Below are 17,399 nucleotides of genomic sequence, written 5' to 3' on the forward strand. Positions count from 1 at the left end.
CCACAGTGGCTGCCAAACAGACCGCTGTGCTCAGTTGATTCTTTCAGAGGTTCATTTCCCTAGGGCTGCAGTTTCTACCCCAGGTTAGTTAGGTGAGGTGGGGCAGGCCCTCCCCAGGCCCACCTGGAAATGCTTCTGGAAGTTTCTTCTCATCTGTGCCCAGATGGTCATAGAAAGGCCTGAGGCGGGTGGCAGACACTGAACCAGTTTTGTTTTGTTTTTTACTTTTTTGGGTCACACCCAGCAATGCTCAGGGGTTCCTCCTGGCTCAAACACTCAGGAATTACTCCTGGCGGTGCTCAGGGACCATATGGGATGCTGGGAATCGAACCCCGGTCAGCCCCGTGCAAGGCAAACGCCCTACCCGCTGTGCTATTGCTCCAGCCCCCCAGAGGGAATGGTGTGAGCTTCCTCAGTCTTCGGTTCCCATACCCCTGGCCCCGTCCACTGGACCCTGGACTCCAGCGTGGCTTCATCCCCAACCCCACCCTGTATCTAGACTCAGGGTAACTCTAGACAACCGGGAGGGAGAAAGGGGGAGTAGGGAGTGTAGAGAGAGCACGGCGGTTAAGGCGTTTCCCCTGCAAGCGGCTGACTCTGGCTCAATCCCTGATACCTCAGAGGGTCCCCTGAGCCTCCCTGGAGTGATCCATGAGCCCTGAGCAGCACTGTGTGTGGCCCCCAAACAAACAAGACAGCCAGGCTCTAGGCCTGTCGATCTCTCCTGTATTCAGGGCTGTGGCTAAACCCCACGGGGCCCAGCACAGGACCTAGTGAGTGTCTGGGGGGTACTTGACAGGCGAGTACAGGCCTTGCAGAGATCCCCAGCCCAGGGGCTGTCTATGCGGCCGGCGGCGGAGGCTTACCTGACCCGGTTCACTCTGGTCTACCAGCTTCTAAGAACAGAAGAGGCTACTGACGGCCTGTTGATGGGGGCGCCATGCCCGGAGGTTTGGGCCTAGCTCAGGGCAGACGGGCCCTTTCTTTCTCCCTTTGCCCCCAAATGGGCAGAGCCACCAGAGCTGCCACCCGGGTCCTGTTTAGCTGGAGTTGTCCTGCTTGACAGATAGTCCCACACTTCCTGTCCTGGCGCGGCAGCGGCCGGCAGCCTGGCAAAGGGCTATAATTAGGACGGGGTTGCACGCCAACACCGACAGTTCATTTTATACCCAAATGGAAACGTAAACGGATGTCATAGCAGACGTAAATATCAGTCGGAAGGCTTGAATTCCCCGACACAGATTATACAGACGGCCCCTCTTGTCCACCGCCCTCAGCCATGGATGAAGGACGCAGAGCCCGGGCCAGTGTGACCTGGGGTCAGCCAGGGAGCCGGGGCTGGCAGCTCCTTTGGTTGAACCAGAGGGAAAAAACAAAACCCAAGCCAGTGGCCCGAGATGGCTCCAGGGACAGCTGGGGCAGAGGTGGGGGATGTGGCCCCTGGCAGGAGGCTTTGCATTTGCCCATTTGCCGGGGGACGTTCCCAAGCTTTGGCAGCCTGGAAATCGGACTAGCTCGGAAGCAAGGAAGCGATGCTTCACAGCAGGAGAGAGGTGGCCCAAAGGAAGCCCCGTTTCCTGCCAGCAAGGCCATTCCCGCATGGGCCCCAGGGCTCTGGGGAGCTTGTAAAAATAGAAGGAACTACTGACAGCCTTTACGGAGAGGACACTGCCGCAGTCAGCTTTGCTGGGAACCGGGGCCCCTTGTCGCGTGGGGGATGGTTCCCGAAGCAGGAACCTTCCAGCAGCAACAGCAACGGGGACCAAGGAATGGTGGTGGGTGAGGTCAGAACTCTTGCAGCTTAGGGAACCAGTTCCGGAAGCAGGGAGATGCTCTCCCGCCAGGAGGCCAGTCACACTTTTCTCTGAAGCTTGAAGATGAAACTTCCCCTTCCCCCACCTCAAGCACAGGGCGTCCTTGCATATTAACTCACTTCCTGTCCACACAGAGGATTTCACTCTGGGTGGGGGTGGGGGTGGGGGTTCTCAACCATGATTCTCAGGGCCCAGGGATCTCTGGATCCTCAGTGTCAGGGGTGAGCAATTTGGAAGAAGGGGGTTGGGCTTTTCTGAACTCTGCCTCGGTTCTCAGAGGATCCTGAGGGCTTAGGATGACCTGGAACAGCCATTTCTATGTGTTCCGGGTTTGGATGCCTGAACTGAACTGGTAGCCACTAGCTAATCTTTATTTATCAAAGGGACAGTTAATTTCCGGTAGAAGGGTGTGTGTGTGTGTGTGTGTGTGTGTGTGTGTGTGTGTGTGTGTGTGTGTGTGTGTGTTGCCTCATACATTTTAATATTTACCCAAGTCGGTCATTTTTTGATGGCGCTAATCCACTCTTGTGTTTTTGCTCTCTGCCTCATAAGTGGTGGACAGCTGAGTTACATCCAAAACCTCCAGGACTTCCGAGCCCATGTGTGTTGGAAGGTTTAAAATTTTTTTTAAAGAGCCTGAATTTTGGATGTGGGCGGAGCTTGGGTGGCAGTAACCCTGAACGACCGCCAGGCACAGGGGAGGGGCAGTGTCTTCCCCGAGGAAGACGGCAGCTGCTAAGTCTCAGTTCTCCTGTTGCCCCAGAGGCTGGTGTGTCTGTTTGACCTCGGCTTCCTTGTCAGAGCTCAGGGGGGAACAGACTTCCTTTCCTCAAGACGGTCTTGGGGCCCTTTCAAATGAAGCCCCAGGCAGCTGCTCTGAGGGTCCGTTGAAGACCAGGCTAGACCACTGTATGGTAGCCCCGTGGGTTCCCCTCGTGGGCATTAGGGACAGGCTACACAGTCCTGCCGACATCCTGCGGGCACGGTCCCTCCCTCCTGCCAGCTTCCCAACCAGCTGTGGCTCTGAGGAGCTGTCTAGGAGCTGCCTAGTGACGCGAGGGGTTGTCCCTGCCCTCAGGAACATGGGGTCCAGAAAGTCGGCATCCCGGGATGGCAGAGAAGGCGGGATGGCTCAGTGGCTGAGTCTTGGCGCGATCCTGTCCACTTTGCTGGCTGTGACCCCCGCGCTGCAAGCTACGTGTCAGCCCCACAACTAGAGGGGTGCAGGCCCTAGTGAGCCCTGCAGCTAGGAGATGGGTGAGCGCCGTGACCTGGTGAGCCTAGAGGGAGCACCCTGGTGGCCGGAGGAGGCACTGCCAGATCCAGCGCGAGCATTGCAGCTGAGCGGAGTGTAACCCCAGCAGGTACGGCCGCCGAGGGCACGAGCACCCAGTGCGGTGTGCAACCCTCACCTGTCCCACCACTGGGCGTGTGTGGGACGCCGTGGTCAGAGGGAGGAAGTGTGCTGGGACATGCAGGGCTTGGGAGGTCGGTGTTGGACCAAGCCCAATAGGGGGTGAGCTGGAGAAGCTCCCGAACTCTCCGCAGTGACTGTGGACCCTGGTGGGTCAGACTCCCGAGGCAGGATGGTTCCGGCCACAGTGAGGACTGGGAACATCGGACGGTCCCTCCTGGCACAGAGCCTACGTAGTGGTGGGGGAGGAAAAGTGGGATGTTAAATACTGGAAAAGGAGAGACAGAAACAGGGGAAGGAGTCAGGGAAAGAGAGGGGCCTGAGCTACAGGCCAGGGCAAAGTGCCTTCCAGGCATGTGGTTTGACCCCTGACATGCCCTGGCCCCTTAAGAAGAGAGACCCCTGCGTCTCCTGAGCACTGCTGGGTGGCACCCTCCAAAAAGGAGTTTGGGGGGATGGGCTTTCCACTTTTAAATAAGATGGTCCCAAAAGATCTCATTGAGCAGATCACAGTTGAGCAAAGATAGGAAGGAAGGGAGAGCATGAGCCTTATGGATGTCAGGAGCAAGCATACTCCATGCAGTGGAAACATCCTATGCAAATGTCCTGGGGTGGGTGCACTTGGTGTGTTCATCAAGTAGGGAGGAACTGGTGCAGCTGAAGTGGATTGAGAGGGATAAAGAACCAAAGGTGACGTCAGATGGATGGTGTAAGCTTGCAGGCTGTTAGGGGGAGGGAGGGCGCGGTTCTTACTGTGTCCACACAGAGAAGCATCCCGAAGAGGTGTCACCTGGCCCATCCAGTGTGGAGGGCAGGCCAGGGGGCAGGGCGTGCTGAATTCAGGGCTGGGGCAGTGCAGACTCCCCGAGGCTGGAAGGGAGGCTTGGGAATCAGACTTTAGAGTGTCCTGGGGACTCATAGGGGTGTTATCAGGCAAAGAAAACAGGGGTCCTTCCCCCCACACTGTGTGGTATTGCCCATGGCACGATGACACTGGTCACCCTTCCACCGTTAGCAAAGCCAGTCCCCTAGACATTCCTCCCTCGCCTCGGCCTTCCTGAAGGTCAAGCTAAAGGTCACTTCCATGTGCCCCAGCCCTGTGGGGGTTCAGCGTTTTGCCACTCTCATGCCCTCACTAGCGCCCTGCAAAAAGAAAAAAAAAACAACTCAGTTTCTTCAGATCCATCTTTCAGGGGACAGGCTGGTACACTCACAGGCCTGCCCAAGGCCCTAGGCCGGTGAGCGTATCAGACCTGCGGGCGTTTCCCCGGCTCCCCAGTGCTCCCATCTCAGGCAGCACTCCCAGGCAGAGTCCGTTGGTTGCTACGGCCACTGAACAAGTCCCCTGGCCACAACCCACATTGGTTCACTGTTCAAGAGCAAGGTGACGGCAGTCACCTGTCTTCCGAGCCCTCTCCTTGTGGAGGGCCGCCCTTCTCCCTTCCCCTTCCCACCCTTCCCCATGTCCCCACATAGGTGGCCCTAGGTTAGGTGTGGGGTCTGTCTGTGTCCTAACCGCTCCTCGTGTGGCCTGCCTGGACGACCTCCTTCAAACCCGAGTATCTATTACTATTCATTGTTATCTGGGTCATACTGGCAGGACTCAGGGCTTACTCCTGGCTCTTTGCTCAGGATCACTCCTGCTGGGCTTGGAGACCATATGGGGTGCTGGGGATCGAACCCGTGTTGGCTGCGTGCAAGGCAAGTGCCCTCCCCACTGTATATTGCTTGAGGCCTTGATCACCTTTTTTTTTTGTATTGAATCACTGTGAGATACAGTTACAAAGTTTTCATGTTTTGAGTTTCAGTCATGCAATAATGGAAACTCATCCCTCCACCAGTGCAATGACGGAAACTCATCCCTCAACCAGCATACATTTTCCACCACCCATGTCCCCAGTATCCCTCCTGCTACCTCCAGCCCGTCCCACCCCCTGCCTCTATGGCAGACAATTTCCCTCTTACTCTCTCCCTACTTCTGGGCATTATGATTTGCAGTACAGATACTGAGAGGCCATCACATTTGGTCCTTTGTCTACTTTCAGCACACATCTCCCTCCCGAGCGATCCCTCTTATCATCATTGACTTAGTGATCCCTTCTCTATCCCAGCTGCCTTCTCCCCCAGCTCATGAGGCAGGATTCCAACCATGGAGAAATCCTCCTGGCCCTTGTGTCTACTGTCCTTGGGTGTTAGTCTCATTTTTTTTCTTTTTTGCTTTTGGGTCACACCCGGCAATGCTCAGGGATGACTCCTGGCTCTGCACTCAAAAATTACTCCTGGTAGTAGGTTGACTCCATGGCTAGGAGGCTGGCCTCACATTCTGGGGAAAGGGCAACTCAGAGAAGGGATCACCAACTATAATGTAGTTGAAGGCCATGTGGGAGAAGGGAGTTGCGGGCTGAATGAGGGCTAGAGACTGAGCACAGTGGCCACTCAACACCTTTATTGCAAACCACAATAGCTAATTAGAGGGAGAGAACAGAAGGGAATGCCCTGCCACAGTGACAGGGTGGGGTGGGGGGAGATGGGATTGGGGAGGATGGGAGGGATGCTGGGTTTACTGGTGGTGGAGTATGGGCACTGGTGAAGGGATGGGTTCCCGAACTTTGTATGGGGGAAGCATAAGCACAGATGTGTATAAATCCGTAACTGTACCCTCATGGTGATTCATTAATTAAAAATAAATAAATTTATTTAAAAAAAAACTAAAATAAATAAATAAATAAATAAATAAATAAAATGGGCTCTGGTGAAGAGATGGTTACTCAAGCATTGTATAATTGAAACACAAGCACGGAAATTTGTAAATCTGTAACTGTACCCTCATGGTGATTCATTAATAAAAAAATAAATTAATAAAAATAAATAAAAATTTGAAAAAAAAATTACTCCTGGTAATTTTTTATGCTGGGGCACCATATGGGATGCTGGGAATCGAACCCGGGTCGGCCGCGTGCAAGAAAAATGCCCTACCCACTGTGCTATCGCTCCAGCCCCTTTTTCTTTCTTTTTTTCTTTTTGCTTTATATTTTGATATTTTTGATCACCTTGTTACCGGCTCTGGATACCGTCCCATTGGAGGTTTGGGGGCTGAGTATGCAGCTGTGAATTTAGGGGGGCATAACTCAGCCCATGACAAGTTCTCCCGTGTGTGGTCATTTGGGGTCAACCCCCTTGTGGCATAGGCATGGCCTTCCGGCAAGCTTTGTGGGGCCAGCAAGTGACGGTTGTCCCTGTTTCTCGCTCTCCCACGCAGCTGTTCGGGGCCCTGGTGCTGTCCGTGGGCATCTATGCGGAGGTGGAGCGGCAGAAGTACAAGACCCTGGAGAGCGCCTTTCTGGCCCCTGCCATCATCCTCATCCTCCTGGGCGTGGTTATGTTTATCGTGTCCTTTGTGGGCGTGCTGGCGTCCCTCCGAGACAACCTCTGCCTTCTCCAGTCGGTGAGTCAGCCCCCCTGGGGCCTCCCGGCTTCCCTGGCAGGGATTGGGGGGCAGGTCATGGGGACCCTGAGACTGCTCCTAGAGAGCACCGTTCCTGGATCCTCCTAGTCAGCTCTTCTAGAGGGCTCTCTGGACCAGTGCTCTGTCCACAGCATGTCAAGACTGCTTCTGGGTGCCAAAGATGCAGTGATACTCGTTTGCTTCAAGTCTACACTGGCTTCGGTCTCACAGGGAGGAGGAGGCCCCCCCAGCAAGGGGGGAGCAAAGGACAGGAACAGAGACTGTAGATGGGGGTCCTTTGGTCCTGTGACCAGCTCCCCGCCCCTGGCCTCGGGGCCCACTCTCGCCGGGTCCTAGCTGCGGTGTTCAGCTTTGCCCGCGGGTTCCTTCTCTTCGCCTTGGGCCCCAGCAGCCTCGACCCCACGGCTCTGCATCAGGCATCCTTCCCCTTGGCCTGAGCTTCAGGGCTCTGTGGTCCTGTGTGCTGAGGGCCTGCGATGGGGTCCAGGATGGAACCCATCCCATCTGTCCCCCTGGCCGTGGGCTGAGGGCGGCTCCCCCTCCCTCAGTGGGGTCTGTTTATTTCCTCTGCTGCCACAGGCCCACTTGACCTCACTGTCTGCCCTCACTAGGGAAGCCCCTGAAAGCCCTGTAAGTTGTCTGGCAGGGACGAGCCTGTTTTCTGACTCAGGGCAGGGTGGGCTGCCTCTCCTCTGAGCCTCGGGCATCCCCTCTGCCCCTGGGGGGTCTGGGTGACTGGGTAAAGTGGTAACTGATCCTGGGGAGTGTCCTTAGCGGGGCCCAGCTGGAGCGAGGACCACTCCCCTCATGGGGCTAGGGGCTGAGGGGTTCCCACCCAGACCCTACCGAGTTCTCCTTCATCCAGAACACTCTGGCCTGATGGCTGAGTCGCTCTTCTTGACCCCTCGCTCCGGAGAGGGACTTTCCTGGGGTCCATCTCTTCAGGCCTTGTGTGACCCCTGGGAGGAAGGGGCGAGAGGCTCTGGCAGGGGCAGGAAGGGACCACTGGCCTGCGCTGCTTCCCTGACCTTCTAGATGAATCTCAGAACTTTGTCTTTCAGTTTATGTATGTCCTGGGGATTTGCCTCATCATCGAGCTCATTGGCGGCGTGGTGGCCTTGACCTTCCGGAACCAGGTACCCAGTCCTCAGGGTGCTGGTGTGGGCGGGGAAGTCGGCTGTGCCCGCACGTGTGCCTGACCAAGAGTAGCTCTGCCCCCAGTCTGAGGGGGAGCTGGGCACGGAGCGAGGAAACCAGAGTACGAGCAATGGGACAATGACTGGAGCTGGTGGGCGGGGGGGGGGGGGGGGGGTTGGCGCAGGTGGGGGGTGGTGCCAGGAGGTGCAAAGGGAAAAGAGGCCCCGGGGGAGAGACCCACCGAGGCAGGAAGGATGGGGCAGGTGACCACGAGGTGGGGATTGCCAGGCCACGCCCAGCTCCTTGCTGGCCGTGGAATTCATCACAGGTCTCTGGCGGGTTTGATGTGGGGGAGCGGCGTGAGGTGATTTGGGGTCTGTGTTTGCTCTGGCTGCCAAGTAGAGAAGGGGCAGGGAGGTCTTTGGGGAGAGCAGCAGGGAGGGGAGGGTGGCGGCCCCGGGAGGGCGTGAGGCTCTGGCTGAGGAGGCGGCAGGGCCTGGGGACATGGGAAGGGCCTGCTTCCGGTCTCTGGCTCCTTCCTTGCCAGGCCCTGGGCCACACTGAGGCTTTGGGCCAGTCAGGTCCTCAGCGCGTGCCCAGGGTTGGTCCCTGGAGGGTGGGTGAGGGCCACACGGATGGTCCTGCCCGTTTCCAGCTCCTGGCAGGCCTTCCTGAGCTAATGCCGGGCCTGGCAAAGAGAGGAGAGTTTGGCCGTCTCCTGGCCCAAGCTGGAGGGGAGGCTGTTTGCCGCTCAGGCCTCGCAGCCTCCGCCTCGCCTCCTGGGCAGGTGCCTGGGGCTAAGGCCCAACGCAGCTCTTCCCAACAGAGCTGAGTCCCACCAGACTCCTCCTGGGCCCAGGAGACCCTCAGTTTCACATGTGCTCCACCCCTGGGACGCGGGGCTCTCTCCCTGTGCTGTGAGCCTCAGAGGCGGAAGGGGAGACCCCCTCACAGCTGGGGGCATCGAGGCACAGAGTTGAGAACCCTTCTGAGAGTACAGAGCAAGGCAGAGGAGCTCACCTTTAAAATATTAAAAGGCGCTTTCCAGTCCCACCTTTTAATATTTATCCCCTCCACCCAGTTTACGGAATAAAATGATAATATATTTAAACCATACATGTGATAGTTTGACATATGTGCATTATTAGATGAGTACTGTAATAAAGTTAACTAACACATCCATGACCTTACAGTTTATGTTTGGGGGGTGTAGGGGAGCATTTGGGCCACACCTGGCAGTGCTCAGGGCTTACTGCTGACGCTGTTCTCAGGGATCACTCCTGGTGGGCACAGGGGACATGTGTCATGCTGGGGTCTGCATGCAAGGCAAGTTCACCTGGCGGATTCTATCTCTCTGGCCCCAGTAAATTTGTGTGTGTGTGTGTGTGTGTGTGTGTTTGTGTGTGTGTGTGTGTGTGAAAATATTTAAGATCTATTCTCTGCCAATTTTGAGTCTTAAATACAGAATTATTACTTGTCACTATCCTGTCCCTTAGGCCCTCATGCTTTATTCATCCGGGACTGAAAGTCTGTTCTCCTTAGCCAGCACAGTACCCACCCGTGTTCCCTTCCCCGGCAATCATTTCTCTACTCTGGTTCCAGGAGCTTGACTTTTTTTAAGGCTCAATTTGTAAGTGATTTTATATAGTATTTGCCTTTGTCTTATTTCATGTAGCATGAGATCCTCGAGGTTTACCCATATGGTTATATATGGCAGAATTTCCTTCTTCTGTATAGAGGAAGAGTCCAAATGTATATTTAAACATATCTCCATGTATGCAAACACATTCAAATACATTTAAATAAATCTGATATATTTAAATGCATTTATTCAAACACATTTAAATATATCAGAATGTATCAGAATATATTTAAATGTATTTAACTATATTGTAAGACATAGTTAAACACATCAGATTTAAATATATTTAAATATATCAGATTCCAAATATATTGTTTATTTATATACAAATTTATTTATGTATTTATACATTTTATATTCTATTATATATTTAATTATATATTTAAATAGATTCAAGAATGTATTTTATATGTAAATATAAAATATAAAACATTATTATTACAATCAACATTAATATTAGTAACATGGTTATTGATTAATATCAAAATATTACATATACTTAACTATATTTAATATAGTTTAATATATGTATATAGATGCATGTATAGTACTATTTAAGTACACAACTCTTCTTCATAGGTAGCTAAGTATGGAAGACTTAGTTAAATGTTACTAATCTATGTCTGTCTATCCCATTTCCTTTACCCATGTGTCTGAAGATGGCCACCAGGTTGTTTTCATCTTAGCTATTGTGGAAAATGCTGTAGTGGATGTGGGAATATTCTCCCTGGCATAGGCCTTGGAGATAGTGATTTCCTCTCCTTTGGTTAAACGCCCAGGAGTGGGATTTCTGGGTCATATGGCTCTGTTTTTAATTTTTTGAGAACTCTTCACGCTGTTTTCCCTAATGACTGTTCCAGTTTACGTTCCTAGCAGTAGTGTACAAAGGTCCCCTTTTCTCCTCATTAGTGTTGGTTGATCCTTGATTTTTTTTGCTTTTTTTTGTGGGGGGTCGCACCCAGCGATGCACAGGGGTTACTCCTGGCTCTGCACTCAGGAATTACCCATGGCGGTGCTCAGGGAACCATATGGGATGTTGGGATTTGAACCTCGGTTGGCCGCGTGCAAGGCAAATGCCCTACCCGCTGTGCTATCACTCCAGCCCCGATCCTTGATTTTTTGATAAAAGATATTCGAACAGGTGGAGGTGATACCTCACTGTGGTTCTGATTTTCATTTCCCTGAGGATTAATGTTGTTGAGCATTTTTTCAGTTGCTTCTTGGACATTTGTATTTCTTCTTTAGAAAAACATCTACTCAGGCCCTCTGCCCACTTACCAATCAGGATACCCTCCTTTCCGGGGCCCTGCATCCCATTTGGGATATGAAATGTCTATATGGGATTCTCTCTTCACAGTCTCCTCTCCCATATTTCCTAATGGAAGCATTTTACATTAAAAAACTAAAATAAAAACAGATTATTTTTTACTTTTGCTGTTAAGTTATAAGGGTCCCTTATATGCTTTATATATGAAACCCATGTCAGACATTTACAAATATTTTCTCATTCTTTTCAGTTTTGATGGTTTCCTTTGCTCCTGTGGAAGCTTCTGTTTGATGTAGTCCCACTTGGTTAATTTTGCTTTTGTTACCTGTTTGGTGTCAAATCTAAAAATTCATTGCCAAGCCCAATGTTTTCTTCTCTGTTTTGTTCTAGAAATTAATGATTTAACATGTACGTATTTTATTCACATTGTAAGCTAAAGATCCAATTTCATTATTCTGATTGGGGTTATCCAGTTTTACAAATAACATCTGTTGAAGAGTCAATACTTTAAGTGAGTCTTCTTGGTGCTCTTATCAAAATTTAACTTACCATGTATCACACTGTATCACTGTCATCCCGTTGTTCATTGATTTGCTCGAGCGGGCGCCAGTAACGTCTCCATTCGTCCCAGCCCTGAGATTTTAGCAGCCTCTCTTTACTCGTCCTTCCCAATGGTGCCACATTGGAGGCTCTTTCAGGGTCAGGGGAATGAGACCCATCATTGTTACTATTTTTGGCATATCGAATACGCCATGGGGAGCTTGACAGGCTCTGCAGTGTGGGCAGGATACTCTGGGTAGCTTGCTGGTTCTCTGAGAGGGAGAACTAGACAATAAGAGGTCATGTGGCCGTGAATGTGGCCACGTGTTTCCGGGAGCTTTGTTTTATAGTCTCTGGATCTTGGCCATTGATGGGATTACACGGTGCCAGGGGCAGTTTGTGGGTGTGGCTGCCAAGCTACTGGAAAAAGGGGCATCTGGGTGGAGGAGGCCCAGTCCCAATCCGAGCAAGCTTGGAGATCTCAGCCCCGGGTCCTGGACACCTGGGTTCCTCTGCCGGTTTTTTCATGTGTGAGGCTCATCCAAGTGTGTGGAGAGTGGCCTTGAGCATGGCTGTGGCTGGGTTCCAGAGGTCTTCGGCTGCCAGGGCTCTGCTCAGGGCGGGGAGGGAAACTCAACCTGTCCCCCTCTGTGGGGCCCCAGTGAAGACAGCCAGACTCAGGGACAGGAGACTCTGAGTCGCTCTATGTATATATGGGGTTTATTTCCAGACTGTTTGTTTTGCTACACTATTTGTTTTTATGCCAATCCCATACTGTTTGGGTAGCTGTAGTTTTGGAATATATTCTGAAATTAGGAAGTATCAGATGTTCCAGATTTGTTCTTCTTAGGAATTCCTTGGTTCTTTGGATCTTTTGTAACTTCATATTAACTTTGTGATTCTTTTCCTATTTCAAAAAAAATTTATTAGAATTTTAATAGGGATTGCATTGACTCTAGTAGATCATGTTAAGTAGTATAACATTTTAATAATATTAATTATTGAATCTATGAATGAGCAATATCTTTCCTGTTATGTCAGTTTTAGTTCCTTTCATAAATGTTTAATTGATTTTAATATAGTTTTTTTTACTCTTTGGATAAGTTCATCCAAAAGTAAACTTTCTTTCTGATTACCATTGTTAATGAGATTTTTCTCAATTTTTTCTTTGATTAGTTCATTGTTAGTGTATATAAATGCAACTGATTATTATATGTTGATCTTCGTACCCTATAATTTTATTGAATTTGTTTTTTTCCTGGAGATTTTAGAATTTTCTCTTTATTTATTGACATACCATATGCAAATAGATAATTTCACTTTTTGGGGGGGTTCTGATTGAGATAATTTTAATTCTTTTTCTTTCCTAATTGCTTAGGCAAAGTACTGGAAGTCTTATGTTGAACCCAAGTGGTAAGAGTGAGTACCTTGGCTCTTTCTGGGCTTAGAGGAAAAACTTTCAGCTTTTCACATTGAGTTTGATGTTATCTGTAGACTTGTCATGTATGACCTTTATTATGTTGAAGTGTGTTCCTTTTTATACACATTAGTGAGGAATTTTTAAAAACTGTAAATGGATGTTGGATCTTATTGCTTTCTTTCTCTAATGAAATTATTTTTATCCTCATTTTGTTAATATGGTGTATCACATCTATTGATTTGCTAATACTAAACCATCCCTAGAACTTGTGAATAAGCCTCTTTTGCTCATGGAATATGAGCCTTTTACTCTGCTGTTCAATCTTTAAATTTTTTTTTTATTAAATCACTGTGAGAAAAACAATTAAAACGTTGCCCATGATTGAATTTCAGTCAAATAGTGTTCTAACACCCATCCTTTCACCAGTGTACATTTTCTACCACCAATGTCCCCAGTTTCCCTCCTACCACCTCTCACCCCAAGTCTGCCTCTACAGGAGGCTCTCTCTCTCTCTCTCTCTCTCTCTCTCTCTGTCTCTCTCTCTTTCTCTCTCTTCCTCTCTCTCATTCTCATTATAGTTTGTGGTACAGGCACTGTAGGGTTATCATGTGTATCCTTTTACCTACTTTCAGCACTCAGTTCTTGTCCAGAGTGATCATTTCCAACTGTCATTGTCATAGTGGTTCCTTCTCTGCCTTAACTGCCCTCTCCCCCTTCCCCCCACTGTGACCATCTGCTGTTAAATCCCAGCTGCTATGATCTTGTTGAGAGCTTTTATGTTTAGGCTCACTAGAAATATTGTCTATAATTTTCTTTTCTTGTAATGTTCTTGTTTGGCTTTAGCACCAGACTTATGATGCTCATAAATGCCCTCATAAATGAGTTTGGAAAATGCCCTCCTTCTCAATGACATGGAATAATTTGATAAGGATCATTATTAATTTTTCTTTGGATATTTGATTCACCATGGAAGTCACTTAACCCTAGAGTCTGTCGGAAGTCTTTTTCACTGCCTCATCTTCTTATTTGTTTTTTGCCTTCTCAGGTTCTGTTTCTTTATGATTTTGTCTAGGTAGGGTGTGTGTTTCTAGAAATTTATCCATTTATTCTAAGTTATCAGTTTTCAGTGTATAGTTACTTATCAGTCTGTTATGACCCTTGATATTTTATATCAGTAATGTCTCCCCTTTCATTTCCAACTTTGAGTCTTTTTATTTTAAAAAAGACTAAAGTCTTTCTAAAGACCCATCAGCTTTATGTTCTTCCAAAGAAACCTGCTTTTATTTGGGGGAGGGTCACACCCTGCAGTGCTCAGGGGCTGTTCTGGGCTTCTGTGCTCAGAAGTGAGCAGTGCTCGGGGGACCACATGTGATGAACTGAACCAAGGTGGGCCACATCTTTCAAAAATTTTTTTCACCTTTTTTTCTTTCCCCCTTTCCCTCCCTTTTGCTGTTGTGGCAGCAAGGGTCGCACCCTCGCCTGGCTGCGGTGCATTTAGCTGTAGTGCCCGCCGAGGGTCACACACCAGGTTGTGCTTGATGCTTGGCTTTGGTGCCAGCCGGGTTCTCACCCCTTTAAGTTACGCTGCTCTCCGGGCATTGCGGTACTTACCCTGTCCACAGTGCCCACGGGGCATCCCTGGGGTTCTTGCGCAGTCGCCTGCTAGAGTGGTCAGACTTTGGGGCCACAGCGTCCGCACATCATTTTAAGTGTGACTTCCTGCCACAGCACCCTGGTTTTGCAGTGGTAGGAAGTCACGTAGGCGCCAGTAGCAGGCAGCAGAGCTGTCAGGCCTGAGTGCGAGGCCTTCACTCGGGGCAGGTGCCCTAAGTCTCTGAGGGTCTCCCAAGGCCCCAACTCTTACATTAGAGGGTCTTTTCTTCTTCTTTTTTGGTTACTAACTTTCTAGTCTCCGATTACTTTATTTACACACATATTTTTTATTTTTAAAAAATTTCCTCCCTTCTAACTGTGGGCTCAGTTTGTTCTTTTTAGTACCTTAAGTATAAAGTTAGACAGTTTAGGGGCCAGGAGATGGCACGCCAGGTAGGGTGCTTGCACACAGCTGACTCAGTTTCAATCCCCGGCATCCCACATGGTCCCCCAAGCACTGCCAGGAGTCACTGCTGAGCATCGCTGGGCATGCACCCTCCCCCTCCCCCCATCACTGTATCACTGTCATCCCGTTGTTCATTGATTTGCTCGAGCGGCTACCAGTTACATCTCCATTCGTCCCTGTTGCGTGCTAGTATTGGGGGCTCTTTCGGGGTCAGGGGATTGAGGACCATCGTTACTGTTTTTGGCATGTCGAGTACGCCACGGGTAGCTTGCCAGGCTCTTTGTGAGGGTGGGATACTCTCGGTAGCTTGCCGGGCTCTCTGAGAGGGATGAAGGCTTTTGGGGCGGCCTCTAATCGCCTTTACAGGTGTTCCCAGTCTACCGAATGTAAACTTTTGGTGGAATGACATGTTGTAACGATCTGCACACTGACAAATACACACCTGCCTGTGTCTCTGGGCAGCACCTGGCAGCAGCCCCCCTACACACACCAAATAAACAAAAAAGGTGAGTGGTTTATTTGAGCTCTTGCAGCCTTGCACTGTAGACTTCCTTCTTAGAACTGTGATTGCTGTTTCCCCAAAGCGCTGGCATCTTGTGCTTCCCCTGGGTCTGTCTCTTTTTTATTGCCTTTCAATCTTCCCTTTGCCTCTGGTTTTCCCAGTCTTGCCCCCTGCCCCCGCCCCCCCATCTCTGGACCATCTGCACTGAGCCGACTGGCCCAGAGTCCGGGTCCATTTTTCAGCAGGCTGGAGGGGACAGAGATGGTTTTTCCATGTGTCCATAAGGGAGTTTTTCTGTGCGGCCAGTCGGGCTCCCTGCCAGCCTGGGGCTTTCCAGAGGTTTGGGGTTGGCGCATCCTGGGGTGGGGGGGAGCACAGGCCCCGGTCTGGGTGCGCAGCATGGAGGGTTCTAATAAGCGCTTGGCCAGTGAACACCTTTGTTTGTTGGTGTGTTTGCACTAAGTCTGATTCTCATGGGCCAGTGCCCTTGGGGCAGTGGGGTGGGGGGTGGGGGCTCATGGCAAATGGAAAAAAAAATACCCTAGGTTAGTGTGCTGGGACTCCAAGGTCCAGGGTGAGGGTCTCCGGATGTTAAGGATGTGGAAGCTCCATGGGGGAAGGGGCCATGATCCTTTCTCTAGGGTCCTCATGGGACCCTGTCAGAGGAGGGTTTGGGGCTACAGCCGGGGACCACCCGGTAGCTCTCCCTGGAGCCTCGGGGGCTCTGACATGTGCTCTGACACACAATTTCAGATCATCTTTTTCCTCCCCTCTTCATTTGCAGGTTGCTCTTGACATAGTGCTCAAGGGACCATGCAAAACCAGGAATCAGCCCAGGCGTCCTGGAACCAAATCATGCCTGTCAGCCCTTTGCATCGTCTCCCCAGGCTCGAAATAATTAAAATTGGGCTATTAAACGTGGGCCGAAGCAAGAGTGATAGTACAGCACGGAGGGTGCTGGCCTTGCGAGTGGCCAATCTTGGCTCAGTCTTCAGCGTCTCATGTGGTCCTCTGAGCACCACCAGGCATGATCCCTGAGTGCAGAGCCACGAGTAAGCTCCGGGGAAAGCCAGGTGTGGCTCAAAGTCACAAAAAGCTACACGTGTGCTAAGATCTCACAGGCCTGGAAATAGGCATATTAGCATATTAACTTTTATTCCTCTGAGGGGTGGAACTAGGTAACATTGAGGGGGGCGGTCTGCTCAGGGAGGCATACCTGCAGAATGCTCGGGGGCTATCTGTGGTTCTGTGCTCGGAGTGACCCCTGGTGGTGCTCAGGATCATTGCAGAGCCCAGGACCCCTCTCAGGTCAGCCGCGTGCAAAGCCAGTGCCCTAACCCCTGTACTCTCTCCATCGCTGAACATGTATATTCAGGAGGGAAAATGCCACATCAATTCCAGTGCCATGTGCTTTTGTTCAACAGGAGACAGGCATTTGTGAGGCTGGGGAAGGAGCCCAGCTTGGATTGTCCTAAGCGAGGAAAATGGGTAGTGGGAGATAAAGAAGAAGGTGAGGTGTAATCCTGGCCCGCTTCCAGGAGGCGGTGAGGTTTTAGTTCTGTTTTCCTCACGAAGAGGCTAAGCTGGGTTCTCTGAGCCACCCTGGACCAAGTGTAGTCTGTGGCTCCAGACTCTGCCTGTCAGATCTGAGAGTGCACTTGTGGCAGATGAGGGCAAACCACAGGCTAATCATTTTGCTCTAGGAAGGCACAGACATGGCGGCAGGGAGTGAGGTCAGATAAACAGACCCCCCCACGCAAGGAAGCAACTCTCTGCCCGCCCCTGAGGCGGGGTGAGCTGTCTGCTGGCCAGCTGGGCCGTGCTCAGGGCACCCGGGCAGGGGGAGGAAAAGCTGGCAGCATTCCAGCAGGATACCTGCTGCCCGCCGGGCGTGTCCTGGCCCCTCTGGCAGTGTCCGGGGTGCGGGTGGATGGCTCTGACCCACAGGGGAGCCACATCTGAACCCCCACCCAAGGTCTATTTCCCTTGACCGTCGGAGCCTTTGGGAAACAGCAACTTCTCGCCTGACCGGCATAGGAGGGTGCCTCGGCCAGCGCCAAGCCACAGCGGGTGGACAGCGCCCAGATGCTTCTTCCACCCGCAGAGGCCCTGGGCAGCCCTGGGCCTGGCCCTGAGGC

At 51.0% G+C, this 17,399-nt stretch overlaps 1 protein-coding gene across 2 annotated transcripts in view; it reads left to right on the forward strand.

Annotated features, from left to right (window-relative positions):
- Positions 1–17,399, forward strand: part of TSPAN15 (tetraspanin 15) — a 54,481-nt gene that overhangs the window by 18,499 nt on the left and 18,583 nt on the right. The window contains exons 2-3 of one of the 2 annotated variants that reach the window (XM_004617116.2): positions 6,488–6,673; positions 7,756–7,830. The exons of the other annotated variant lie outside the window; for it this stretch is intronic. Coding sequence (XP_004617173.1) covers positions 6,488–6,673; positions 7,756–7,830 — 261 coding nt within the window. The remainder of the gene's footprint in view (positions 1–6,487; positions 6,674–7,755; positions 7,831–17,399) is intronic. 2 annotated transcript variants of the gene reach the window in all.

This window comes from Sorex araneus, chromosome 5 (assembly GCF_027595985.1).
Source record: "Sorex araneus isolate mSorAra2 chromosome 5, mSorAra2.pri, whole genome shotgun sequence".
Taxonomy (NCBI): Eukaryota; Metazoa; Chordata; class Mammalia; order Eulipotyphla; family Soricidae; genus Sorex; species Sorex araneus.